General features: G+C 36.5%; 4 protein-coding genes across 7 annotated transcripts; 1 reads left to right on the top strand and 3 right to left on the bottom strand.

Annotated features, from left to right (window-relative positions):
- Positions 1–1,537: 1,537 nt before the first annotated feature.
- Positions 1,538–2,494, bottom strand: LOC103962709 (protein GLUTAMINE DUMPER 1-like). The gene has a single exon (XM_009375462.3). The coding sequence runs from the start codon at positions 1,924–1,926 to the stop codon at positions 1,588–1,590; it is 339 nt and encodes a 112-aa protein (XP_009373737.1). The 5' UTR covers positions 1,927–2,494; the 3' UTR covers positions 1,538–1,587.
- Positions 2,495–8,151: 5,657 nt separating this feature from the next.
- Positions 8,152–10,503, bottom strand: LOC103962706 (zinc finger protein CONSTANS-LIKE 2). The gene is given in 3 exon segments (XM_009375460.3): positions 8,152–8,336; positions 8,338–8,646; positions 9,595–10,503. Coding segments are annotated over 3 exon segments (1,194 nt in total). The 5' UTR covers positions 10,429–10,503; the 3' UTR covers positions 8,152–8,285.
- A 5,135-nt stretch (positions 10,504–15,638) lies between these two features.
- Positions 15,639–18,434, top strand: LOC103962705 (F-box/FBD/LRR-repeat protein At1g13570). 4 transcript variants are annotated; one of them, XM_048579052.1, is made up of 5 exons: positions 15,639–15,812; positions 16,550–17,291; positions 17,430–17,571; positions 17,686–17,844; positions 17,963–18,434. In XM_048579052.1, the coding sequence occupies exons 2-5, from the start codon at positions 16,651–16,653 to the stop codon at positions 18,233–18,235; spliced, it is 1,215 nt and encodes a 404-aa protein (XP_048435009.1). In that variant the 5' UTR covers positions 15,639–15,812; positions 16,550–16,650; the 3' UTR covers positions 18,236–18,434. The 4 variants fall into 4 exon arrangements, with proteins under 4 accessions (XP_048435009.1, XP_048435008.1, XP_009373734.2 ...); XM_048579051.1 differs by having other exon boundaries at positions 16,550–16,563; positions 16,636–17,571; XM_009375459.3 differs by having other exon boundaries at positions 16,636–17,571.
- Positions 18,435–18,547: 113 nt separating this feature from the next.
- On the bottom strand, positions 18,548–22,069 carry LOC103962704 (protein NSP-INTERACTING KINASE 1). The gene is made up of 11 exons (XM_009375457.3): positions 21,646–22,069; positions 21,399–21,531; positions 21,201–21,272; positions 20,951–21,094; positions 20,791–20,862; positions 20,613–20,672; positions 20,426–20,523; positions 20,147–20,293; positions 19,718–20,059; positions 19,254–19,633; positions 18,548–19,045 (listed from the first exon to the last, which is right to left on the bottom strand). Exons 1-11 carry the CDS (start codon positions 21,785–21,787, stop codon positions 18,725–18,727), a joined length of 1,911 nt encoding a protein of 636 aa, XP_009373732.2. The 5' UTR covers positions 21,788–22,069; the 3' UTR covers positions 18,548–18,724.
- Positions 22,070–27,517: the final 5,448 nt, after the last annotated feature.

Consider the following 27,517-nt stretch of genomic DNA (forward strand, 5'->3'; position numbering starts at 1 on the left):
AGTGTGAAAGCGTTCAATAAATTTTAATGTAAGAGTGATTAATTGTATATAATAACAAAAATGGACATGGTAGTGAGGGTGGTGGCGATGACAACTTGGCGAGGATAGTGGTGGTGATGGTGGTGATGGTGGCAGCGACGACCGTAGTGATGGAATCGACAAAGGTAGGGGTATGCCAGTGGTGCCACTAAAGGATGTGGTGATTGAGATGCAGAGGTAACAATGGTGGTGAGATGGCGGCATCGATGACACCAACAGTAGTGGCGATTGTGGTGGCAGTGGTGGCGACTGTGGTTATGGTGGTGATAGTGGTGGTGGTGATGGTGGTGCCAATGACAGCGGTGGTTGTGGCAACGATAGTAGTGGCAATGGCAGTGGTGAAGGTTGTGATGGCATCAACGATGGTGGTGGTAGTGGTGGTGATTGTAACAATGGTGGTGGTTGTAACAATGTGGTGTAACGTTAGTGTTTGTAGTGGTAGGTAGTGACAGTTGCTTTGTTCTCCAAGAGATAAAATGAATATAGAAGGGTAAACAATGTCATTTTCAAAAACTAATAAGGGTATTACAAGAATTGAAAATTTAATTAAAGGCTCAACTCTGCTTGTTAGTTTTTAACAAAGCAGCTTTTAAAAGCAAACTACATGCTGCTTTTAAAGTTGTTGTCTAGAGACCATTTTCTTTTAAAATAAGTAGAATATTTTATTTTTACCAAACATTTTTTTTATTGCTTAACTTAACGGGACATTAATCAAGAAAAAATATTCCAAACTCCTCTAAATTAAAATCTAAATGGTAAGAACATTTTATTTCATTGATTATATCATGTTATTGTGTTTTAGCATCACATGATAATCTGCAAATTTTGATATTCTTCTTTAGTAATCTACACATATCAAAATTATAGTATTACAGTGTTATCCGTTCTTACAAGAGGAGCACATATAATTGGCCAACGTATATGCTTAAGAAGAGTAAACATTAATTAATGTGCAATTTCTTCTCATATTGACCAAACCTGAATTTTGGAATAGTTGCTAAAACGGTATAATTTGGAGGTAATTTGAGTTGGTTAGCCACCACCTGTAATGGAAGGCTGAACTTTCAAGTTTAATTGCTTCCCAAGATATGCCAAAGTTTTAGTTTGCCTGCCTTTAAGATATCACAATATCATCAGATCATCACTATACCACACTCAACAAATTTGCCAAACCAAGAAAAAGAAAATGAAGAAAACCAGCAGATCAAATTAAAAGTTTAATTTCAAATCTTGGTGCCATGCAAATTGTCCTAAAATTTAAGTCTAATAAATTGAATCGCATTTTCAGATTTATTCTAAACATAGAAGGAGAAAACATAACAATATATAGCACTCGCAATAAAACAGAAAAAAGGGTAGAAAATGGATTGTATAACAAATATAATGCTCTCTTTTTAATTTACAAACGATAGCGTTAGTGAGTTAAATTGTTAGTTGTTAGGGGGAAGGGAGATAGTGGGGACTGAACCCACATAAATCCGCACAAAGTAGACTGAAAATAGAATTAAACTACAAAAACCAAACCAAAACTCGACTTTGTTTTGATGATCATATCGGTGCATGAGAGAGACTAGTAGGGCATGAGATGGGGTTTGCCAAGTATGTTGGTGTTTTCTCTCCAGCCATTATGACAAGAATTTTGGGTTCATAATCTCCAGCCTCTGTGTCCACTGGTCTAGTTGGTTTCTGATCTTGATCACTACTTCTGCTTCTTGAACTGGTGGAGGCTCTGTGAAAGGAGCAAGCAAGAATCAGCAACGCTACAGCGACGAACCCCAACATGGGTGCTAGGCCTCCGAAGAGGTATGGAGTCGGAGAATTCCTGTTTCTGAATATGGCGTCGTGGCCAGTAGCTGCAGTGGTGGGGTTTCCAGCTGAAGGCCTCATTGCTGGTTCTATGGTTTTTTCAATGCAAATGTCCACATGAATGAACTTGTTTTGTTTTTATAAGCTTACATAAGCTTTATATACAGTTCCACATATTGAGCTGATGAGAAGAGAGGAAACTTTATGATCTAAGCTATAAATTTACAAATATGCCCTTTTTTAACAAGAACAAATTTACAAATGTGACCATTGTTGTACATGAATAGTAGTGATTTTTTTTTCTTTTCTTTTTATTGACTTTGCTTGGCCACCTGGTCATGGATTGGTCTAGAAGTTATTTGTTTTTCGCATTGCAACTCTTTCTCTCTATATATATTTCGGGAATGAGTAATGTTTGATAGCCTAATTTTTTTAGTAATTTGCGAATCATAATGTTAGATAGCTTAATTTTTCTAGTAATTTACAAATCATTATATGTGTCACTAATAAAAATAAACATGTTAATTAACATTTAAATAATAAATCAATCATCAACAACTACGTATGATTTATAAAATATGATTTAAATTGATGGTTTCTCTAGTATTACTCGTTGAAAATTATTTGAATCCAATATTTGTTTCCTACACTTGACACAAAAGCTAAGGAAAATGATCTTGACGGAGCTAGTTGTTGTGGACGGCAGAACTGGAAAATGAATGTTAGCTGCCTTTTCCACTTGCATTTCTCTACTTATCTTCTCCATTCAGATTTTAACATGTGAACTCCACTAGCACATCAAATTTAATAATTAATGTTTTGAAAAAACCAAACTTATCATTCCACCTATACCCTTGGGCATATTTTATTGTGTCACCGTGTGTTAGGTTATAGAATTACGACATTATATATAGTTTTATTTGGAAGGTTTACATGAAGCACGTAATTTCCAATCTAGGTTATAATTAAAAGGAAAACTAATGAAAATGGTTTAAAAAACTTTAAGTTTTAACAATAAGGATAAAATAAATAATAAAGTGAATAATATCCAAATTGACTTTTTAGTGTAAAAATGTGATTTTTCGTTAAAGTGAATAGTACATGAAGTTTTTTGTCAAAATTTCCATAATTAAATTGGTTATTAATTAAGTTAGAAGAATTAATATCCAAGTAGACTTAATTTCATTAATTAGTTCGGATGGAAAGCTAAATCTGGAAAGGAAGAAAGAAGGATGAGAAGAAGGAGAGAAATCGGCATTTTGATCCGGGTCCAAAAAGCTTAAGTTGTTTTCGGAATGACTCTAATTCAATTTGATTTTTATTATGTCCGTTTTGCCCCTATAATAAAAGTAAAAGTATGTTTAAATTATTTGAATTTTAGAATTTGAATATTACATGCCTTAAGCTACTTACTTTCTAATAAAATAACATTTTAAAAATTTGTATTCAATAAATATGATAAGCTTAACCAAAATTAAACAAAAACATTGTGTGAACTTGTGATGTAGGTAGACAATATAATTAATTAGTTATAAAGGAAAATCGTGTACAATTAATATGTGTTATACGTAGTTTGCAATGAACTGGACTCTTTAATTTCCGGGTTTTGGTGGGGGCAAGGTGGTGGAGAGAGGAAACTCCATTGGGTATCCAAATACATTTTGGGTCTATCGAAGAATGATGGAGGTATGGGCTTTCGGAATTTTAGTGATGTTAATGATGCTTTACTAGCCAAATTCCTTATGGGCTTCAGTCCTGAAAGCCCGATACTTTCCGCATTGCTCTTTCTTTGAGACTCATCGAGGGAGTAGGGCCTCTTGGGCTTAAACCAGTTTGTTGGTGGGTAGAGATTTGTTGATGAAGAGGTCCCATTAGCAAATTATGGATAGGCGTAATGTTCGATTTTGGGTGGATAAATGGCTTCCCTCCCTGCCGTTGGGTCATTCTTCGCCTAGTGGGGTGGTGTTCGTTACTAAAGACAGTCTGGTGGCTTCCTTTCTAAATCCTTCTTCACGTGAGTGGGATATAAATGCTTTTCGATCATTCTTATTAGTGGAGGATATGGATGCTATTTTGGAGATGCATATTGGAGATCCTAGGCGGAATGATCAACTTGTCTGGCCATCTACCAAGACTAGTATGTATTCGGTTAAGTCCGGCTACCATTGGGCACAGTCACGACATTGCTCCCCGAGGGGCCAACATCCATCCTCATCCAATTCTTCTATGGACCATGTTTGTAAGGTTGTTTGGAAATTAAAAACCCCACCAAAGCTTCATAACTTTATGTGGCGTACATTACATGGCGCTCTGGCAACGATGGAGAATTTATTCAAAAGGAAATGTTCCGCTTCCCCGATGTGTCCAATATGCAACTGCCATGAGGAGTTTATTGAGGACCTCCTATTATAATGCCTATGGGTGGAGACTATCTGGTATGGTGGGGTGCTCAATTATAAGGTGGACAAACATGAGATTACTTCTTGAGCGGCTTGGCTTCATTCCATTGCGTCGCGGCAGTTTGGGTCTAAGGAGGATCAAGGGTTTGTGCTTTCTCATGTGGCATTTACTTGTTGGTATATTTGGAAAGAGAGGTGCAACTTTCTGTTCAACCAACAAGCACCCAATCCTACCCAGGTTCTCCTTTCTATCTCAAATTATTCTGCTATTTTCATTGAAGCTACTCGGTTCCTCCTCCATTGATGAATGTATCACGCACGGTTGTTCATGTGGCACATTCGTCTCCCCGTTTTTCTCCCTATCTGAAAGTGAATGTAGATGCTAGTTGGCAGAAGTCGACAAGGAATGGTTATGTTGGGGTTATGATACATGATGTGGAGGGTCAGTTTGTGGCTATGGCTTGGTATGCAATCCAGGCTCTTAATGTTGTATCGGCGGAGGCCATGGCTATTTTGCGGGGATGTGAGCTGGCTATTGCTTTGGGCCATCAGTGGGTGTTCGTGGAATCCGATTCTAGGGAGTCGATTTCTACCTCATCAAGTTCGTTGGACAATGGCAGATGGGAAGTCTTTCCTACATTGGCGATTGTTCTAAGGTTATGAGAGTCTTTCCAGGTTATCGCTGGTCTTGGGTGCCAAGATCAGCCAATTTAGCAGCGGACAGGTTGGCGTCATGCAGTAATAGTAATACGGAGATGTGCAATGTCATATTGGTCAATAAAACTCCATCTTCATTGGTTTTTTTTTTTTTTTTTTTTTTAAATAATGATGGATTACCTTGTCCACCTTAGACTTTTATAGTAGAGGAGGGAGCGATGCTCGAACTCGGTTCTAGCATCTTCACTCCTTACCCCCTTCGTTGCATGGTTTGTTGTTGGTTAGTTGTTGCTTGCCTCGATGTAGACTTCATGTACTATTGTGGCATCTTTGCCCTAATAATGTTATTCCCAATTTTCAAAATAAATAAATAAATAAATGAACCACAACCTATGATATAGATAGATAAACAATTAACTTGAAATAAATTGTTTAAAAACATGTAATATAGGGGGATAATGTACAATTAATCTGTAATAAAGATAAAATAAAATAAAAAATTATAGAGGTAGATTAATACAAAATATTATGAGAAACTTGTCATAATGAAATATTTTGAGAAAACTTGAGATAACGCAAAATCAAGTTTTCTCAAAACATTTTTGTCAGATGTATACTTATCATATTTTCTTCGGTAATTTTATCTCATTACTTAACTAGTGTGTTTTACTAAAACATTGGATTACAAGTGAATGCCACGAAATCTAAAATTGGGCCTTCCCCAAATCGGGGATTTCCTTCCCCATTAAACCCATGATTCCATCTTCCTGGTTTTTTCACTTCTTCTCTTGCTGACAAAAATGGGACACTGATTGCCTCTCTGGTTTTTTCACTTCTTTTTCGGGAGGAAGAACAAACAACATTTCGACCTAAATTAATTAGCGAGTAATATTAGGTAGATCAATTTTTTAATTCATATATGCAAATTATGTGATGTGTGATCGATATAAAATAAACAAATTAATCAATACTTAAATAATAATTCAATTATCAACAACTATGGTTTACAAAATATTATTTAGACAAATGGTATCCCTAGCGAATGGTATCCAAAAGCAAGCATACCACTCCAAGAAAGAGAGTGAGAGTTCTAATGGTGTGTTTACGAACTCAGAATCAAAGTCAAAATGCATAATTCAATTTCGATTACGAGGTAACCGTCGTTTACTAAATTTAGGGAATAAAGTGAAAGGTTGGACCCACAAAATAAGGAATTCTTCCTCATGGAATCCGGAATCTATTTTCTTACCCAGTATGCCCTCAAATATTTATTATAATCTCACCGGCCACCATTGTCCACTGCCTGGCAAAGGACCTTTGTTGCTGGATTATTTTTCTTGAATTTCTTGTTTCTTTAATAAACATATGAATTAAAAAAAGAGAATTGCTATTGGTATTATAAAAATTTCATTTTGCACTCCAAATTTTTTATAATTAGAAAAATAACTACACTTGTGAGAAGTATAAAATAAGATTTTTAGAGTGCTAATAACAATTTTTTCCCTTAAAAAATAATTAATTTTCTTAGGATAAATTACTAATTAATGTTTCATTATGTTCCAAAAAAATGATCAGTAATGATACAATTAATTTGAATGTTTGTTATCCAATTAATTGATATATAAATATGTTATTTAGAATAAGGGCATTTTAGTAATCATATTCATTTGTATTCTGATTCAGGTGAATTAGGAAACAAGTTTCATTTTTACTCTAATTCCATAACATTTAAGTAAACTGTTTCAATAGGAATCCAATTCTGATTTCTCCTCAATTCCTCCTATTTTAATTATGCTTACATAAACGAGCCATAAAGGATGTCGACTTTAAGGTTGAGAGAAGAGTGTTCAACCACAAATTGTGTGAGTGAGATTTAGAGTGACAGAGAGTGTGTTATACTTCATGTATTTATCAAGCTTTGTCTTTAGCTTCGTAATATTGTTCTTGTTATACCCATTACTTTGATATAATGAAGATTGATCAATGTCCCGTGATGTAGGCACAAATTGCAAACTACGTAAATTCTTAGTGTATGTCTCTTTACTTTGTGTTTTTCTATATTTAGTACCGTGAATCCTAACATTTTATTGATGAGAAAAGAGAGCAAAACCTTCAGGGCTATCCAAATCAATCATCCAACACTATCTAGCTTTCATAATAAAAGTAGGCAACGTGGTATTTTGCATATTCATTCGTTCCCTAAATTTCTTTCCTTTAGTGCATGTCTTTTTCTGCTGCAAAGTGCAAAATGAAAAGTGCACTGAACTTTTCTCGCCCAACATGCAATTTGCTGTGCACTTTATGCCTTTTTTTCAACCTTATGACTTTTCTCGTCGCGATCAAATATCCAACTTAAATAAAAAACTCACGAGTAAATATAAACTTGGAGTGTTTTAGGCTTTTAGCATAGTCAAACTATGTAAAGGACTTTACGTATTGTCCATGTGCAATCGCTAATACGTCAGTTTTATTATTTCTAACACAATGTAACATGTTACTGATGCATTTTCTAAAAAGGTGCACAATGCATGCATCTCGAAATTCGTTTTAGTTGCTATGAGTGTGTGGAGGTGATGATGAAGTTAGAATCTGCCTAAAGGAGTGAAGAGAAATCAGAGACTGTAGATGCTCAACCCATTACATCAAAGATTGTGGTATTTTGTGAGTTTGATTGGACAAAATTCGGAGCAACCAACACGCATCCAGCTTTATCTTCAATAGCTCCATATGTATCAATCCACTTTCAGCTGCTGAACTTTAATTAATTGGTTTCACTTTCACTTATCATTGAGCCAATGTGTCTCTTTGTCTTCAATTTCACTTCCACATATCCTTGAGCCTCTAATAGCTGTTAATATAACTTCAAAAATATCAATAGAGTAGTCTAATTGAGGTACGGGGTGGTGGGCATTTTTGCAGTATAAGTTGGGTGCAGTACAAATATTCCTCTAGCAAAGTTCTTGAGTGTAAAGAAGTGAGTCAAGTAGGTTGGCACTACTGAAATGGATATCCCGTGTGGAATGAGCAAGACTTTAAAAGAATCAAGCTCCAAAACAAAAGCAAAGAAAGCTAGTTGTGCTTGAAGAAAACAAGAAACTACCGCAGAGTTTTAAATTCATGTATAGTTACTTCCGAACTGAAGTTGTAATTTCTAAGAACGTTAAATTTCAAGTTAAAAATATGTAAATGCAGTTGCAACACAGAATTTGCAAGGAGATTGAGGACAATATACAGAATTACCAATCACACATCTCAATAATTTAGATCAATTAAACTGGAAAAAGATACACTATATATCAGTAGCAGATTTTTAATAATTAATAAGACTAAAAACCAGAACAAGTGTTAAGAGAGAGGGTCATCTTTCATCTTCTGATGTCGTAATTAGAATGATGGAACAATGCCATATCCATTTTCCGCCATCAGCGATGTGGACAAACATCTGGTCGACTTCAACTTCCATTTCAGTTCGCTTTGCAAACCGGCCCTTGATTCGGGGTCTGGTCTCGGCGTAGGCCTTCCTTGAGGCATACCGGATTGTTTTCTCAAACTTCCTCGACTTTTTCTTCTCTCTGTACCGTAGGACCCTGGCCTCCCTGTCCATTGGACTTAGTTGGGTTGGCATTTGAATGGTAGGACCACTGAAAAGGTCAATAGTTCCTTTGGGAGTTCTCGGGTGCGAAATTGAGATATCGCTCATTGTTGAATCCGGTACAACTCCAACATCCATGGATGAAACAGAAACCTATTACATGACCAAAGGAAAACAGCAGCATACTTAACTGCTAGTTCAAGTGACTTTCAGAATGAAGATATGGAAAATAATTATAGTGAAACGTACCTCTTTATAGCCAAACTTTTTTTATGGGGGGATCATTCGTTATATTTAGATCCACAATGACATCATGTGCAATGAGCTAATTGAGTTTATCACAACAAAATGAGAGCATAAATCCTCTTAAGTAACATTTATATCTATGGATAAACTTGAAAAGGCAAATTTCTAAGCAAAACATGACAACATAGTGCAGCATTTTTGGACCCTGATACCATTTTCTGACTTGGAGTGAAAAGGGGGAAAGCAAAAAAAGGGACTGAAAACATTCTTGCTGTTCGATTCCGCCCTTTGAAGAACAAAAGCAAAGAAAAAATGGACAAAAGAGGGACAAAAGAGCTTGCAAAAGTGCTCACAAAATGTACAGTTCTTCTGGTAAGTAGCACTGACTGTTTATTTTACATTTGCCTGATATGAAAAATGAATGGTTGATATTGAAAATAGAAGATATAATACTTGTGGAAATCAAATCTAACCGTTAAAACTCATGACACTCAATGTTACATGGCAAGTTACACATTGTGAATTGTATTTATCTGAAATTTAATAATTGTAGAAAGAAAAGTTTATGTCGATAGAATTACATATGGCAATCTATCAAGCACGTGTTACATTAAACAGAAAAAAGTGTGATAGTGGAGTCGAGCACATAAATTAGACTTGATTAGATGATTAGGAGGAGCCCAATTAGGGTTTGCAAGATAAACCACCAGATATGTTAATTAAAACCTGTATTTCAAATTACCAGGATTTTGACTTCTGATAACCAAAATTTACCAAATTATTAACATTAAATGGAGTAGTTAGTTAATTAACAGTAACCATGATTAGACAGAAGAGTAAAGGTAAGAAGCTTACACTGTGACTTAGCGAACCATTGTAACTGTATGCAGCTTTTGAGGACTCATACTCCAAACCCAACTGATGAAAACTTTGCTTCTGCAGCTGCTGCATCTGGTGAGCTTTCCCTACTTCTCCATGCTGATGAACTGGCACAACACTATCTCCTCCATAGTTCTTGTATTGGACCCCATATTGTTGTTGCTCCTGCTGGTCATGCTGCTGATGATGGTCAGTGAACTGATTATTCTGATCAGCACATGAGTTGTACTCCACAAGATCCAAATACTCATCAACTTCCACTCCAAAGAAAAACCCATTATTCTGAGCGTTTGTGTTGTTGTTGTTGTTGCTGCTGTTTTTCACCGGGTTGAGCAACAACCAAGATGCTGCCTCATCCTCATCTTCCTCATCAATGGTATCATCTCCTTCCTGGCTCAGGAACCCATCTTCTGTCTCCGCCCCAGCAGACACAACCACTCCCATCCCACCTTGTTCGGTTGCCTGAGAGCTGTACAAGCAACCGGAGATGGGCAGGATGGGGACGCGCTGGTGACGCCTCGCTAGAGGATTGGCGGAATGGATGTCCGCGTCGCAGGCAGTGCAGAGCGACGCTGCATCCGCTTTGCACAGGAGAGCGGCCGGAGCACGCTCGCAGGCCTCACATACCCACACGCGCTCATGGCGCGACGCCAAGCGATTGGCAGCATGAATGGTGGCGTCGCAGCCCGAGCAGAGGTACGCGGAGTCTGCACGACAGTACACCGTGCATGCTGCTGCCCGGCACGTATCACAAACACGAGCCCAGTTATTGGCGGTAGCAGTGCCATTGCTTTGATCTTCCTTCAACATTTCTCTCGTGATTTCTCAGACTAAAATTTTGAGTAATAATTGAGCTGTGACTTGTGAGTGTGGAGGAAGAAGTTAGTTTGGGGGGGTCTAACTGTAGGCAGAGCGCCAAAGAGCAAGTGGGGCGGGAAGGAATCCAGGAAGCGACACGTGGAAAATATTTGTGGCCTAGAAAGACCCAGATCCTCTCTGGATTATTTGGATGAGGATCTTAATAATCCGTGAATCGTGTTCACTAATCGTACATGTTTTTATTAAGTACTGTTTATATTTATTTTTAAATAAAATTATTTAAAATAATTTTTAAACCTACCATATACGATGACAAATAAGATTTACAGATCTCTGAAATCCTCGTAAAGTTACGGATTCGCCTAGAAAAGTTGTTACGTTATCTTGTGGTTGGCTATGCTTTGTGGGGTGTGGGTCCCCCTGTCGAGTCAGAGGTTCTTGTAGGGCCCATGGCTTGCCACTAGAGTCTAGAGCTTTGGCGCTGGCCCACCCTGAGCATCTAAGATTCGGGGAGTACATGTGGCCATGCAATAGAAGATGTGGTGGAGATGGCTCGGTTGGTTTATCCGCTGTCGGATCGAACAGTAGTTCAATCTGACTACCAAGACGAAGGAAAAACCCGTGTTTTTCTGCTTGCTTGGATAATGTAACAAAGAAATGACACCACATACGGTTGGGATTCATTAGACCACAACGAGGCAAAATGGATAAAAGGAAAAACTTGTATTCTTGTAGCAAACAGTTCAACTACATTGTGATCATTTGGATATGCTGTGAACACGAAAACATTTTTGTTGATACAGAGAACCACTTACGTAAAATATGGATGTTAAGATGGTAGTGTCTGAAATATGTTCGACGCAAAATAAGTTTGAAATACTATCTGTACTGACGTCTCTAATTTATTTAAGTCTCTCTGATCGATATGGTCCATATCGATAACAAATACTCTCGTATAGTATTAATGTGTCATAAATAAATAACATATCATCCATATCGATAACAAATACTCTCGTATAGTATTAATGTGTCATAAATAAATAACATATCAATGTAGTTTTTATAATTTAAATATTGATGTGTTACATGAGTAAAGTCATATGAGAAGCATAATGTTACTTAAGGAAAAAAAAAAAAAAAAAACCTCAACGGTTTGAGGAATTAATAGTAGTTTGATATATGGTTGGTAAAGTAAGAATGATGTAGACATGCATCTATATAATGCGAATTTGCTTGGTTGGTCTGTAGTTGTCAAGCCTGCCATATACAACCATATCACAGATCACATACCAAGATCAATCACGGGGTAGAGATGAATCCCCGAAAAAGCTATACCAAAGCCCTAAAACAAACTTTAAAGCAAATTTTGTGTAGTTGTCACATTGCGAAAGAAAAAGTTCACTACAATTTGCCGGCCACAAGGAATGAATATGGTAAGTTTTCCATTACGATTTGGCATTTGACAAGCTTCAAATTGCATGATTTCTCCTTTTAACATTGACTACTTTATAGGATTAATTAATTCCTAAGTTATGTTAAAAAGAAGGATTTTCTTTGATATAAAACCCACTAATGTTTTAAGTTCATGAACTTGAATATTATCATTTGGATATATGTTTTTTTATCAACTGAATGGGATAATTTGAACTTAGGTCAAACATAAATGTTGATTGATTAAACCCTAATTTCAACTTTTTTTTTATAACCTCAACGGTATGTGGGCAATTTAATAATATAGAAAAAAGTTACACCTACATAGTGGGAACATAAACATTATCCCCTCCTGAAACAAGAAAAATAAAATATATGAAAAGAGGAGGGACTTACACCTTACCCCTAACTTCACCTTAATACTAAGTGACTACATGATATTATAACAGAAAATTATATTCTAATTCATGAAAAAGATTACTTTTTGAATAAAACATTGTCTAAGATGAAAAACTAACTATAGTCTTTGGCTTCAAAAAAAAAAAAAAAAAAAAAACTATAGTCTTTGGCATATTTAATTGTAAATTAGGTTGTAATATTTTTGTGTTTTTTTGCGTGTAGGTTATATATTACCATTTACTTTTCATTTACGCGAATGTTCCGAAACTTATGTACCGATACATTCATACTAATACTTATGTATATATTTGTACCAAAACTTATGTTTACATTCGTTCCTAAACTTACATACCAATACTTTTGTACCTATGACTTTTTTTAAATATAAATTCTTTTTATTTTGTTGTTGCCTTTTTTTTAAATATAAGAATTTGAATTTTGAATAAATTTCAGATGGTAAGTAATTTATAAAAAAGAAATGTGTTATAATTACTTAAATATAAGGTAAGTTCTTAAAATAAGAAATTAAATTAAATTTATTAAAGCCCTAAAATCTAAAAGGCCCTAGTTCATAACTAATGAAAAGGTAGTGCTTGATCACTTTGTATTGGTGAAATATATTAAACACTTGAAACCACATATGATTAAAGTACTCCACTTTGCCAAAAAAGGAAACACAGTCCAGCATATCAAATATGTTGCTAAATTGAGAGCATGCATGGGACTTGCTACAGGCACAAATATACAGAGTGTGGGTTTACAGTCTGTGTATTACTTGACAAGTAATCAAGAAGTGTCTGAAGAGATGAGAGTCTTTGGAACGATTTATCTACAACTTACTATAAGTGCGTTATTGATTTGTGATACTACAATTAATCATTGAGTCGTGGAGATATTAAGTATCGAGAGGGAGAGAGAGAGTCGGCAGTTCTGGATCGAAAACGTGTAATACTGAGTTGGATGCTGAGTTGTATAACTTCATCAGCAGCACTCTCGCTCCTCCGCTAGAATTCAGTGGTGACGTGGAACCAATTGAGAACTTCAGTACCATACATCTATAACAGCGCAGATGCTGATTCAGACCAGGGAATTTTCCTGCAGTCAATAGGATACTGCCACTTGAGAGACTAGGTTAGGATGCACCGCTACCACAAGTTGTATGTATATATATGTTTCTATCACTTTCAGCTGGACATGTATATTGATTTGCCCGGCCGGTTCTTTTTTCTAACCATTCCATGAGTATTGTTTCAGTAGCGTCTGCATTCAAATTGCTCATCTACACCTTCTTGTCTTGATCATCGACATGTTATCAAAGCTCAAAATCAATACTTTTGTTTCCAAACTTTTCTTAATATATAACAGGGTAATGCTTGGTAGATCAAAATTTTAAATCAAATTTGTAAACTAAATGATGTGTCACCAATAGGAAATAAACACGTTAAGTAATATTTAAATAATAATCTAATCATTAACAACTACATCATTTTGTTTACAAAATTTGATTTAAAATTTGATCGACTTAGCATTACACTTGGGAAAATGCAGAACCCAACACAAGATCAAGATAAATTTCTAAACCAGCTAAAACTGCAAACTTGTTATTTTTGTATCTATTCTTGTTTTTACAAGGCGACAATCTAAACTATTATACTTTGTGTGAGCAGAACTCCGAACTCACACGCAACAAGTTGGACACACTCTTAACTCACATGTGCTTGTTTCCAATCGACTTAATTAATGGTCCTTAAATTAGAATGGATATCGTGAAGCCCAGCGGCCCTTTTTGTAAGGTTAGGGCCAAGGGCCTTTGAAAAATCAGAAAAATGTCTAGATAATCATCATTTGACCTTCAGTACTGACCATGGGCCTTGATAAATAACATATAGTTTCTTATTTCAGTAAGAAAAACTTCATTTCTGGCATATTAGGTAAGTTTTGTTTCCATGAGTTAAAAAGGGATTTTAATGAAAAGCTTCCAGTATTATTTCTTTTAATGAAAAATCATATTTTTACACTAAAAAGTTAATTTTACTATTATTCACTTTACCACTTATTTTGTCCTTATCGTTAAAACTCAAAGTTTTCAAGCCATTTTTATTAGTTTTCCTGGGTTATAAAAAGAAGCAGTAAACAAAAAATGAAGCATGTTTCAGTACATAATGAGGTGTATTCAATTGAAATTTTGAGGGATTTTAATTCTTTTTATAAATTCAGGAGTATTTAATAAGGATTTTAAGTGATTCTCTAAAAGTCTAGGTGTATTCAATAAGAATTTTAAAGGAGTTTATAACATTCCAAATGTATTCAATTAGAAATTGATTTTTAAATTTTTTGAAATGTCAAGGAATTTGAGGGGATTAGAGAAATTTCATAGTGTATTTTAAGTATTCTCAAAATTCATATCTCCTCGTGAGAATTTGAGAGAATTCACTCAAAATTTTGCATAGGATCTCTAGAGATCAATTGAACTCCATCAAAACCTATTAAAATCCCTCAAAATCTCAATCGAATATTGAGTGTCCCTTAAGAGAAAAGAGCCTAGCGTTCATTGAAGATTTGTCAAAGGTTCCAGTGGTGTATATTTTCCTAACTAATTGCATATATGATGTGAAATTGACACTGATAGTTGTATAATCTCAATTGTTATGCGTTATGTTACGTGTCAACTATAATTTGTTGAAACATAGAATGCAAGACACTTTAAGGGTTGAGTCTAATGAACTCCTATCCCGCTAAAAAAACAAGACAAGAAAAACAATATTGAGTCTTGATGAACATCTTTGTGTGTTATACTTGAGTCCCTTTTTTTAGAAGAAAATGAGGTTGCCAACAAGTAGCCAATTTAGAACTGCTCTCGTCTTTCTTTGTTTGACATGCAACTCCATCTTTGGACACTCTTCCTTCTCTGCATATAAATTTTTGACATCTCAGCCTACATATTTGTCTCCCCTCCTTGATAACTTTCATTTTTTGCAAAATTTTCTTGTTTTTGTTTGTAAACTGATCAAATTTATGTCTCTTTGCCTGTATATTTCCATCTATTTTTCGCTCTCACATCAAATAAATCAAAAGAAAAATTAAGAGACAAGAATAAACAAAGTAAAAAAGCTAAAAAATAAAATAAATAAAAAAAACTTAACAAAAAACTTATGATCATGTTTACTTTAACGAAAAATCATATTTTTACACTAAAAAATCAATCATAGTACTATTATTTACTTTTATTATCTTATTGTTAAAACTCAAATTTTCTAACTCATTTTCAGTTACTTTCCTAAAAAAAAATTTAGGGCGTAAAGGATTTCTTAGTGACCTACGATTCAGTTGTTACAGTAAAAATGGACTGCAAAGTCAACTATTGGACAGCGTGGGGTAAAACGGCTTCTTTAGGAGAAAAGAATCGATGCCAGTGCAGTGCAGCGATCAGAATCGTCAGTTTCGTAGGAGTTCGAATTTACATAAGAGTCGATCATTTCGTAACCCAAACTGCTCTCAAAGTCTCTAACTTTTTGGCCGCCACAGCCGATCACTCTGTTTCTCCGGTAATCTTCTTCCTCCTTTCTCTATGTATATTTGTTTGTATGTTTGTTTGAACAAACAAGAAATACCTGTGTGTTGGGTTTTTTGTATTGAATACCAAGATTGATATGGAAGTTTGAGAATTTTTTTACTGTTGGGTTTTTCCTTGGTATGCTTTTGGATATGATCATCTTCGTTTGCTTAGTTGGTAAGTTAAAGTTTGGTAATTTGGCTAAAATTATCAGAAATCAAGTTTCAATTGCTGAAGTGATCAACGACATAACAATGAATTGCTCAAATATCGATGACATACTGAAAATCGTCCCTTAAAGTTTCTATCTTTTTTATCTGGTCAGAATTGATGACAAAGAAATGGATTTTGTTTTTCTTCCCATTTTTAGGACGATATGTTTGAGAAATGAGACCCTTAAAGTTTCTATCTTTTTGTCGCTCAAATATTTTTAGGACGATATGTTTAATTTTCAAAATTTCCTTAATTTTCTTTTAAATTTTCAAAATTTCGGTATCTGGGTTTTGCCTATAATTGCATTAACTCTGGAAATTTTACAAATTTATTGTTTCTATATGAGCTAGGTTTATGTACATTTTACAAAATGTATTTGATTGTTTTTCAGTAAAAAGCTGTCTGCTTTGTGGTGTCATTGGACACACTTCCTTTTTTGCTTGGGATGTTTTCAAGCACTATATTGTGTGCAGTTGTGTTTATACACTTTACATTGCTTATTCATCATGGCTGCAGATCACAATACCTTGGTGAGAATCTTCAGTTTTAATTGCATAACGGATAGTTTCAATTTTCGGGATTTTCATGAAATGATGTCACAGATTGGATTCGGATAAATGCCAACTTCCAACTGCACTTATGGTCTGAGAGAGCTGCTTGTGAAAGTATTGAAGAGGAATACGAAAAGAATTGATCAGTCTTCTGGTGATGAGATTAGTGAGATGGCAAGTGTTACGAAAGAAGATAGAATTAGCAGTCTGCCTTGGGATGTATTGGACGGGATCCTTGTTCGCTTGCCTTTGAAAGAAGTTGTGAGGACTAGTATCTTATCCAGCAGGTGGAGGCGTAAATGGACTGGCATTTCACAGTTTGTTATTGATGACAAATGCATACCAAGCCGGATATCAGACAAAGTCGCAAGATGGGAATCGATCATGGAAATTCTTCGTCAAGTTCAATTGCATCACACCGGTCCTATAGAAAAGTTTAAGCTTGCTGCTTATTGCCGGCCTGACCATTCTGATTTAGACCAGTGGATTCATTTTTTAGCTGACAAAGGTCTCAAGGAGTTCATCCTACAGGAGTTTGACACTATAAAACGTTTTAACTTGCCCTTTTGTCTATTCTCGTGTCCACTTTTAAATCGCTTGGAGCTTTTCGGTTGTAGAATCAAGCCATCTTCTGAAGCCATCGGATTCAAGAGCCTCGCGAACCTCCATCTCAATGAAGTTTGTGTAACTGGTGGCACGCTAGAATGGTTGGTTATAAATTCTCCGGTTCTTGAAAGATTGACACTGTTGAACATTGATCATCAAATTGTTCTTAGAATTGGTAACACAAATCTCAAGTATCTTAAAGTAGATTCCAACTTTGACGATATTTATCTTGAAAACAGTCCATCTCTTGCTTGTGTTGACATTGGCTTGAGGGCGAGGGTCGTACCGCGACTTTTTGGGTCCGAAGGAGGGAAGCTAATCAGGGTTATAGGCTGTCTACATGCTATCAAGAAACTGAGCCTATCCAGTGCCATCCTGGTGGTAATTTTTCTCTTTTTTTTTTAGCAGTTTCGTATTGGCCTCTATTGGTATTTGGTTGGCTTAACAAAAAAATTTCTGATATGATTGCTGCTTGCATTTGTTTTTACTTTCTAGTTTCTGGGCAATAATGGTGTACCGGACAAACTTCCTGCTCTGCTTCCACATCTGTCAGTTCTCGAACTCAAGGATGTACAGTTGGATTCTTTGACAGAAGTGTTGGTTTGCGTCTGCATTTTTCGAAGTGCTCCTAATTTAGAGGAACTGCACCTTTCAGTAAGTTTAGTTCCTCTGAACAACTAGCATTTTAGTTCAAGCATTTTTCATCTGCTCTAGGACTTTGAATTACAAGATGACTTTGGTTTTCGCTTTGTTTCCGTTTTTGGACTTACAGGTTGCTAGTACAACTGTGTATTACAGACCTGCTGCTGACTTCCTCATCACTAAGTTGTCAAACCACTACTTCGAACAACTTAAAGTAGCGAATATAAGAGCGGTACAAAATGTTCAAACTGAGACAATACTCATCCAGCTTTTACTCGCTCATTCGCCCGTGCTGAAAAGAATGACCATTGTACATTATGGAGGCAGAATTTTTCCAACAGAAGTGCTGGAGCAATCTGTGCCAGCTTCAAAAGATGTCGAATTTTTCAACTTATGCGTATAAATCTCATCTCCTCGAGGCATTTCTGTGTTTTTTTTTTTTTTGTAGCTTTTTGTACAGATGTAGATCAGGGTTAGAATTTGAAGCTTGAACTTTTTTTTTTTTTTTTTTTTAGAAAACCTCAACGGTACGAGGGGCATATAACAACCTCTTTAAGCTTTTGTTTATTGAATAATAAATTTCTTGCACAAGATTTTCTTCATACCGAAAAAGAATGAGAACAATCAAAGAGCGGGTACCGGCTGAAACGGTCTCCCGAACCTGGTCAGATTACATTGTTTTTGCAACTTCAGGCATCAAGATTTCGAAGACCTATGAAGCTAAGAATGTCAATTTATTGAAGAAGAATCTGTACAATCAAAATTTTCGGAACTCTGGCAAACTGCTAATATACAACATAAACGTTTAATCTTAACGTAACCTAATAGCTTCAGCTGTAACTTCTTGCTATGAAATGCTTTCTTTTGAAGCAGAAAAATTTCTAGTCGGAAATCACCGTGGACCAGAGAGTTCCATTGCTTGTACCAGTAGCGAAGAGTCGTCAGTGAGATCGGAGTATCGGTCTGAGGATGAGAACTCGGGGGCTTTGGACTTTGTTGATTCTACTTTCTGAGAGGCTTCCCATCTTTCCACAAGTCCATCACCTTCAAGCATCCTTACCACTTCTGACATTTTCGGTCTGTGGCCGGGAAGATACTGTGTGCACAAGAGTGCCACTTGAACCATTTCCTCAAGCTCAATCCTGTCGTAGTTGGTTGTCAGATCCTTGTCCACAAGCATCTCAAGCGTCTTTTCCTGATGAATCTTTTTAACCTGTGATCAAATAAACATCAGATAAATCAAACAAAATCCCGGGACTGGACTTATTAAATTGGACAACAGTCCAACATATTGCGTCTTCCAAGTCCGATGTAGAGCAGTACAACTCTATAGTACTCGCATGGAATCAAATAATTTCCAGTCCCAGCCACCAAATGGGCGTTATGGAATAGTAAGAACTAGATGGGAGTTGTGTACTCACCCAATCAAGTATAGCTCCTTTCTGGTTAGCTGCCTTGCCAAATTCCAGTGCTCTCTGGCCTGTAATTAGTTCAAGTAGAAGGATTCCAAATCCGAAAACATCAGTTTTCTCAGAGGACTGGCCGGTGGAGAGGTACTCAGGGGCTATATGACCCACAGTACCCCTAACAGCTGTGGTGACATGTGAGTCTTGGTGATCCAGAAGCTTTGCCAACCCGAAATCTCCCACAACAGCTTCACAGTAGTCATCAAGAAGTATATTTGCAGCCTTCACATCCCTATGGATTATTTTCGGATCACATTGCTCGTGAAGGTATAACAATCCTCTTCCGGCTCCTAAGGCAATCCGCTTCCTAGTGCCCCAATCCAAGACCGGTTTCCCTGTTAAAAGATTGATTCAAATTCAGACACACTAGATAGGAATTCTAAATGGACAATTACAGTTTGAGATTTTGATATTTTTACCTTTGAGACGGGAAGCAACGCTGCCATTGGACATGTATGGATAAACTAGAAGTCTTTCAGTTTGTGTGATGCAAAAGCCGTATAGCCTGAGAAGGTTGCGGTGAACTGCTAGGCTGATCATTTCAACTTCAGTCTGGAATTGAATCTCTCCACCAAGTGCACTGCCATCTTTAAGCCGCTTAACTGCTACGAAAGTGCCATCTTGGAGAGTTCCTTTGTACACATGTCCAAAGCCGCCTTTTCCTAGTATGTTCTTGCTGCTGAAATTGTGCGTTGCAATCTGAAGTTCTCTGAAGTGGAATCTTTTCAGGTTACCAAGGGAAATTTCCTCATGATGCCCGTCTGAGATTTCAAAATATACGGCATTAAGTAGACGGTTGGTTATCTAATTACGTTTTCAGAACCCAAATTTTTTCATTCAGAAAGTACCTTTAACATCGAAGAATGCCTGTTGGTTGCGCCTTTGCCGCCACCATATAACTGCTCCAAATCCAAGAACAATCAGGCAGAGGCATCCGAGGCTTAGACCAAATGCGAGCGCTACTTTGTGACTTTTAGATCTCCCGGGAAGAGCAGCTTGAGAAGACAAAATGAAATTGAAGTTAGGATCAAAGCATCACACGATCAGTTGAATTTGTGAACTTTGTGGAAGTTGGAACTAGTTTATGCAAGAAATCTCAGCAGAATGAATTGATGCAAACTCCATACCTTGTGTAGTAGTGAAGTTCATCAACATTGGCATCAGTGTCGTCCCATTGCACTCAGCTTCAGATCCCGTTGCGCAGATCAGGGGATTTCCAACTATGCTGAAACAACAAAAAAGAGCGGGGGCGGAGAGGATTTAGTAATCAATTCTATGTTGTATGAGAGAGAGAGAGAGAGGGATGGAGATTACTTGAATGTTTTAGCAGCAAATCTAGGTACAGGGCCACTCAGGTTATTGTAGGACAAGTCTCTGGCTTGCACAAGATCATAGAATAACCAAAATTTTACTTCAGAAACACAATTTAGAAAGATTCACACACGCACACGCACACACATAAGAGTAAGATAAAAAGGAGGGAGAGATTTACAGAAAGGAAAGCTGGCTCATGTTAGCTAACGAAACCGGAAATGCTCCACTGAGACTGTTATTGTTGAGCCTCCTAAACCCGGTTGAAATAATCTACATTAGCCTCAAAAACAAGCAGAAAATATACTTCAATTCATGTAAATGGATGACAAAATGCTTACAAGTATTGGAGGCTTCTAAGGTGGCCTAAAGAGGAGGGAATTGCCCCAGTGAAGAAGTTATTGGAAATATCAAGTGTACGAAGCTTTGAGAGCCTCTCAATCTCCCGAGGAATCGGTCCGGTTATATTGTTGTTCTGTAATAACCTGTAAAAGAAGTAGAAAACTAGAAATTCAAAAAACAAAACACCATAACTCATTCGATTCAATGAGAACAAAAAAGCATTGAAATCTGCCTTTTTTGGGTACTCACACAATCTGAAGATTTGTTAAGTTGCCTATGCTTGGAGAAAGAGTGCCTGATAAACTTTGGCTTGGAGTCCCCCTGCAAAAACACCATTTCAAATTTCAATTACTTATCACATTCATTAAACTTATAATTTTCTACTAATTAATCTTGTAGCTCTCAGAAAGTTAAAATTTTCGTAAAAAAAAAATAAAAAGAACTCACAGGCCAATAACTAGGCTTTCAGGAGAGCAAGTGACCATGGTCCAACTACATGGATCAACAGAATCATCATCCCAATTATCCAAAACTCCATGAGGATCCACCAGAGAATTCCTCATGCCCATTAAAGCTTGCACTGAGATGAAACAAAAAAAAAAAAAAAACAGATGACGATTCCGCAAGTTACTTTCAAAGTTTAGAGCTTCTGAGGAAAGCAATCCATTTTTTTGCAGAAAATTTTTGAACTTACCTTCAAAGTTTACTCCTTTAGGAGAAAGCAACCCATTCCCACATATCCAAGACCACAGAAATGCCATAAAACAGAGAGCAGCTTTTGCTCCTCTCACTCCCATTCCAATCCCAATTCCCATTGATTCAAATGTCACAAGCATAAACCAGAAGCTGAAACTGAACCCGGAGGCTGAAAGCTGCTTATGGTGACCGAGAGTGCTTTTGGGATGACGAAATCTCAAGTGGGTTTGGTTTGTTTAAGTAGTTTGATCTTCAAATTGCAACCACTTTTATTGTTGCTCTCTTCTCCCCCTCTCTCTCTCCCTCCATGCGGTTGTACCGGTCACCGAAAATCTGTGTCAGGACTCAGGAGGACCCAAGAAAAAGCCACTCCTTTTGGGGGTATAAAAAGGAAACTAGCATGCCTGTCATTGAGTCCTGAGGCTGTGGGGGAAATTATATATAAATGGCTCTATTCCTAAAGGAAAAGAACAATTTGAAAGGCAAGGAGATAATTGGAAATCCAATTTGTTAATACTTGTTAAGCTAGTGAACTATGCTTTGTACCCGCCAAACAAAAGACGTGCAATAAGTTTGTAGCTTAAGTAGTCATTTAAAGGACCTAATCTTTTGTAAGTTCGCAAGATCTTGAATGTTACGGTTAATTTCACTTACTTTTTATCTATTTTTATAATTATGTGACTATGTTTGTTTCCTCGTAAAAAGAAAAAAAAAACGAGTTAGGAGCTTGTAACTCAAGTGATGAGTAAGAGTATTCAGTTCACTGTAAAAGATAAAATATTTGGTGTAACTATTTAATTATCCTCCTCTCTTTCTATGATGAAAACGATAGATAAAAAATTGGTAGTAGAATAGTAACATGGCATAATATATGCATAGTAAAGATATATCCATTAAGCGAAAATTGTTATCTAACAAAATAGAAATAAAGCAATGAAATTTTGTTTTCAATAATTAAGAACGTTTAATCATGTAGTCTAGAAAATAAAAGATCAAATGCTGAATAATCTTGTACATTTTCCGACTAATGGAACCAAAGTTCTTTCTGATTAGCCAGTAATGAGTCATACATACATATATATATATATATATATATATCATTTACCTAGACAGGGTGTTATTTTCAATTTTTTTTTTTTATATTTTATCCCTGATTATATTTATTGATTTTTTTCTCAAATTTAGGACACAAAATGGTTCAGTGTGTATGTGGAGCTGGGAAATGCCTTGCTTGAGATAAATGAGGAATCCAACATTCCCTGTGCTTGGCCATTCAATAAAGTTACAAAAACATGGTCTTCTTTTTTCAAGAAATTTGAGAATGTGAGAATCTCGAGCAGGACATGAAACTAACGGCGGATTTGGTCACCTACCACGGTGAGCACCATGAGATGATCTTTGCTAGAATTTTTGTTAAATTTTTTTTTATACATCATGCAGAATAATTATATTATATGTTGTTAATATTATATATTTTTACCAAGGAATTTTTTTAATCATAATTCTGGTTGCTTTTGTGCTGGAAATGTTGGAAGTGCTTTTTTAGATTCCACACAGCACTATCTGCTAACAATCTCACACATGCTCGCACTCTTCTCACCTTCAGGCTTCAGCAGACAGTCATTCCCCAAAACTTGTTCAAAAAGAGAAACTTTGAAAAGCAAAAGCTGCCATCCAAAATCGCTTTTCTCCATAATACTTCCCTCTAAATTATTTTAAGACCAAATCATACTATTTCATTCTCATGCTTCAAGCTGCAGGCAATTGTTGCTCTTGTATACAATTAGACATTTTGTGGTTCTGAATGATGTCATTCTTGCATCATGCATGCAACTCTCATAGTCATGTAGTAATTTTGTTACGAGAGAGAAATGGTATAACAAAACCTAAACTGAATAAGCTAAGCCAAACAACTCCTTCGTATTAAAACAAAAATTTCCTCAAACTGTATACGACCGATTGCACCTGATATTTTTTCTAACCTTTTATTTAGAGTTTTTATTTGTAGTGTCATTTTTCAAATATGGGTTTTGATGTGTTAAGGACCCCATGCATCAAATAGCCAAATATTGTGACCAACAAGAAAATGAAAATTGACCAAACAGAAGAAGAGAACAGATAAAATAAATAATATGGGGTGGGGGGCTCAGGCATTATTGTCCCTTTCTTCACATCACCTCTATCCTCCAAAAAAGGGCATTCCCTCAAGTAGATTCTCACTACTCAGAACCATAAACTAGGTTTTGAATCCGATAAGCCCCAAAGATAAAGTTTTAGCACACCCTTTGTCTCCACTACATGCCCCTTTCTCCTTTATTTTTCAAGAAGATTGACAACGAGGCAAAGATACAATGTGGGTGCTGCATCATACTGAAGAAAGCACAGCCTATGGGAACATGACAGCGCACAGAGAAGGTGATTGGGATGTTAGTTTTACAGTGCCATTTTCTGGTTGGTTTGCAATGAAACGGAGCTGCATACACTTCCATAAAGAGGAAAGCACATATTCATGAGGATCACAGACGTAGTTCGAATAAATTTGGGCATGCTGTAAGCAAGCATTTAGGTCTGTGATGCTGATTGAACAAGATATATGTATACAGATAATTAGCTGGTACATCTTTATGTTTGTGATTTAATTAGGTTTTTTATTTTACAATCGAATCGGGTTTGTTGTATTTATATAATATCAAATTATCCTCCATGCAATTGGAAATCATGAACTTCTCCAATAAAAGCGGGACTGAATGGTACCAGACCTAAATCTTTGTAATTTATGATTTACGAATTTGTGTTAGGTAATGATCGATTTAGCAAGATTCTTTTAATTAAAAAAAATATCAGATGATCAGTAGAATCCCTTTAAATAGTGGGCAAGTTGTCTTATTGTGACAAACTGTGGAGTTGTTTGCTTAGGCTCTCCGCAATGGGTTTGTTTATAAATTATACTTGGATTAAGCAAAGAACAATCATCAGCGGCACCATTTTCCTCAAAAGCGGCACCATTTTTCTCAAAACCATCAATTTAAAGCAGTAAAGCACAAAGAATTATAACATATGTATTCATTATTCTCTAACCAAGAACAAAACACTTCTTTCATCGTTTACTCTTTCTAAACTTTCATTTTCTATGGGAAAAGAAAGTAAGGGTTTTCAATTTTTTTGATCTGTCTCTGGATAATTCCTTTTCATAAACTCACTTGGGAAAGTTTTTACAGAAGATTTTTAACCGAGCAAGGTAGTTTACTTTCTTAGTGCTTGCTTACGATAAGGTGAACACTTATATCAAGAGTAGGTTGAAAGAACTTGAACAAGTTAGTGGACTTGCTAATCTACTTAATTGGCACCTTATATTTAAAGAGTCATTTATACTTACCTTTAAATCACGGTTTGAAGTTAAAGAGTCATTTATACTTACCTTTAAATCACGGTTTGAAGTGCATACAAAAATAACTCATTAAAGTTACGATATAAAAAAATGTTGCACTTACCATATTTGTAGTATATCACACATTTGACCACCTCTCTTACGATATTAATGTTTTTTTTTTTTCTAAACACATTAAACTGTGGTTTTTCGGCAAAAAGATATTACTCATAATTTTTATTTCTAACCACTTGGATGGTAATGTTTAAATAATTTACTTCTTGTTTTTATGTGCTTTTGGTGGACTGAAACAAGAGAAAGTGAAACAAGGGCATCATCCAAATGAGTAGGAAATAATTGTCCCTAAACCCTAACCCTAAACCCTAAACACTTAGTTGGTGAAGTTTGAATATATTCAAAATCAATGGAAGAAAAGAACCCTTTAGGCCTCTCCACTCCTGCAACTTTCCACCCCTTTGAAAAAACCAAGTACAAAGCCACATGCTTCTTGCTTCGGTGCTTTGCCTAAGCCATTGAGTATTTGACATTACAGAACAACAAAGTAAAAATGTTGAGAAATTTTAGACCCCATATGTCACAAAATTTGTACTTATCACAGTAAAAATCTGATGCCCACTACCACTGGTCACAAAGTATGTAGATCCATAATTCCATTTTTATTCTCCAAGGCATGGAATCCAAAGGGAAACTTAATCATGGCAATTGTTCTTTGACTGTATTCTATTTATGAGCCCTAAATGTATAATTAATGGTTAATATATATCAGAGGTGTGTTACAAACATCTTAATTAATTGTGTTGGATATCGATATTCTGTAAAAGATTAGTAGTAATTATGTTGTTAAGGTATCAAAAGTGTTGTTTTAAGGGACAATGGGCATCTTTTGTGTGGCCCTAAAGTGAGCTTCTGGCACTCCTCATTGCCATAATGATTCCCGTTAGAATGAACATCATTGGTTTCATACGGTAATAAACTCTTCTTTTTTATTTTTCACCTAGATTTAACGCCGGATGTCACATCCCGGCCCGGGTGGGGCCACTTCCCGGGCCCGCTTCCACCACCGTAGCACGATATTGTCCGCTTTGGGCTCCCAGCACACCCTCACGGTTTTGTTTCTGGGAACTCACACGAGAACTTCCCGATGGGTCACCCATCCTGGAAATGCTCTCGCGCGCTACTCGCTTAACTTCGAAGTTCCCATAGAACCCGAAGCCAATGAGTTCCCAAAAGGCCTCGTGCTAGGTAGGATGAGAATATACATTTAAGGATCAGTCCCCTGGGCGATGTGGGATGTCACAATCCACCCCCCTTAGGGGCCCGACGTCCTCGTCGGCACATACGCGACCAGGGTTAGGCTCTGATACCAAATTGTCACATCCCGGCCCGGAGGGGATCACTTCCCGGGCCCGCTCCACCACCGTAGCACGATATTGTCCGCTTCGGGCTTACCATTCCCTCACGGTTTTGTTTTTGGGAACTCACGAGCAACTTCCCAGTGGGTCACCCATCATGGGATTGCTCTAGCCCCCTTCTCGCTTAACTTCGAAGTTCCTACGGAACCCGAAGCCAGTGAGCTCCCAAAAGGCCTCGTGCTAGGTAGGATGGGAATATACATTTAAGGATCACCCCTGGGCGATGTGGGATGTCACACCGGACAACATAAGATATTACACTACGACAAAGAAAATATTATTCTTATCATGTATGAACACTTTTTTGCATAATTTATAGTATAAAATTACACTACGACAAAGAAAATATTATTCTTATCATCTATATTTCTCAACGATATTCTGTAAAAAAATATAGTTTTTGCACACTTAAGTTTTTTTTCCTTTTGATTTCTCTTCAATTTATTCAATTCAAATACCATAAACATAGAGGGACGTACAGAAGGACGACGATGTTCTTCTTTTCCGACTTACAAAAGGACGACGACGTTCTTGTATTCCGACACTAGGGCTCTAGAAGGTGACCATTTCCTGAAGCTATGTGGGGTGGGGTCTCATTCACAAGAAATCTAAAGTGATTAACATGTTCACAAGACGAAAGACATTGATAGTACCAGAGATGGACAGCTTAGATGAAGCTAAGTTTGAGGGAACACGATGCCCCATCTTTTCCACTTGGTGTTTTTCTGATGGATCATGTTTTTTAACATCTTTAAACCAATAGATTCATCACTCATCAAATATCTCACTTTATTTCTTCTTTTTACCAAAATTATTCTGCCGATTTGCTCATGCGTCACTCTTTAACTTTTTCTCTCTAACAAAACTGTTGCACAATAATGTTTCATCCCCACCTTGGCTTCTTTTTTCTTTTTGGGTAGGAAAATTTGCCTCCCAAAGAGATACTCGTCACTTTAGTTTAAGCCGTGGGATACGATTTTCGCGCATTGACACTAGGGCTAAAGTAAAACTTTGTTGCGAGCGTGCGGGGTTAGCTCAAATGATGAGAAGAGGTTATGGTAAGTACAAGG

The sequence above is a fragment of a genome, unplaced genomic scaffold (assembly GCF_019419815.1).
Source record: "Pyrus x bretschneideri cultivar Hongxiangsu unplaced genomic scaffold, Pyrus_bretschneideri_v1 Contig13, whole genome shotgun sequence".
Classification (NCBI taxonomy): Eukaryota; Viridiplantae; Streptophyta; class Magnoliopsida; order Rosales; family Rosaceae; genus Pyrus; species Pyrus x bretschneideri.

What these genes read in the sequence shown, in the direction of transcription:
- LOC103962704 (XM_009375457.3), bottom strand. Translation starts at nt 21,787, where the DNA reads ATGCTTGTGACATTTGAATCAATGGGAATTGGGATTGGAATGGGAGTG. An exon ending in GAAAGCCTAGTTATTGGCCT is followed by an intron (nt 21,273 to 21,398) that starts GTGAGTTCTTTT and finishes GTGTTTTTGCAG; the next exon opens with GGGGACTCCAAGCCAAAGTT. An exon ending in TTTGCTGCTAAAACATTCAA is followed by an intron (nt 20,524 to 20,612) that starts GTAATCTCCATC and finishes TTGTTGTTTCAG; the next exon opens with CATAGTTGGAAATCCCCTGA.
- LOC103962705 (XM_048579051.1), top strand. Translation starts at nt 16,651, where the DNA reads ATGCCAACTTCCAACTGCACTTATGGTCTGAGAGAGCTGCTTGTGAAA. An exon ending in TATCCAGTGCCATCCTGGTG is followed by an intron (nt 17,572 to 17,685) that starts GTAATTTTTCTC and finishes TTTACTTTCTAG; the next exon opens with TTTCTGGGCAATAATGGTGT. An exon ending in TAGAGGAACTGCACCTTTCA is followed by an intron (nt 17,845 to 17,962) that starts GTAAGTTTAGTT and finishes TTGGACTTACAG; the next exon opens with GTTGCTAGTACAACTGTGTA.
- LOC103962709 (XM_009375462.3), bottom strand. Translation starts at nt 1,926, where the DNA reads ATGAGGCCTTCAGCTGGAAACCCCACCACTGCAGCTACTGGCCACGAC.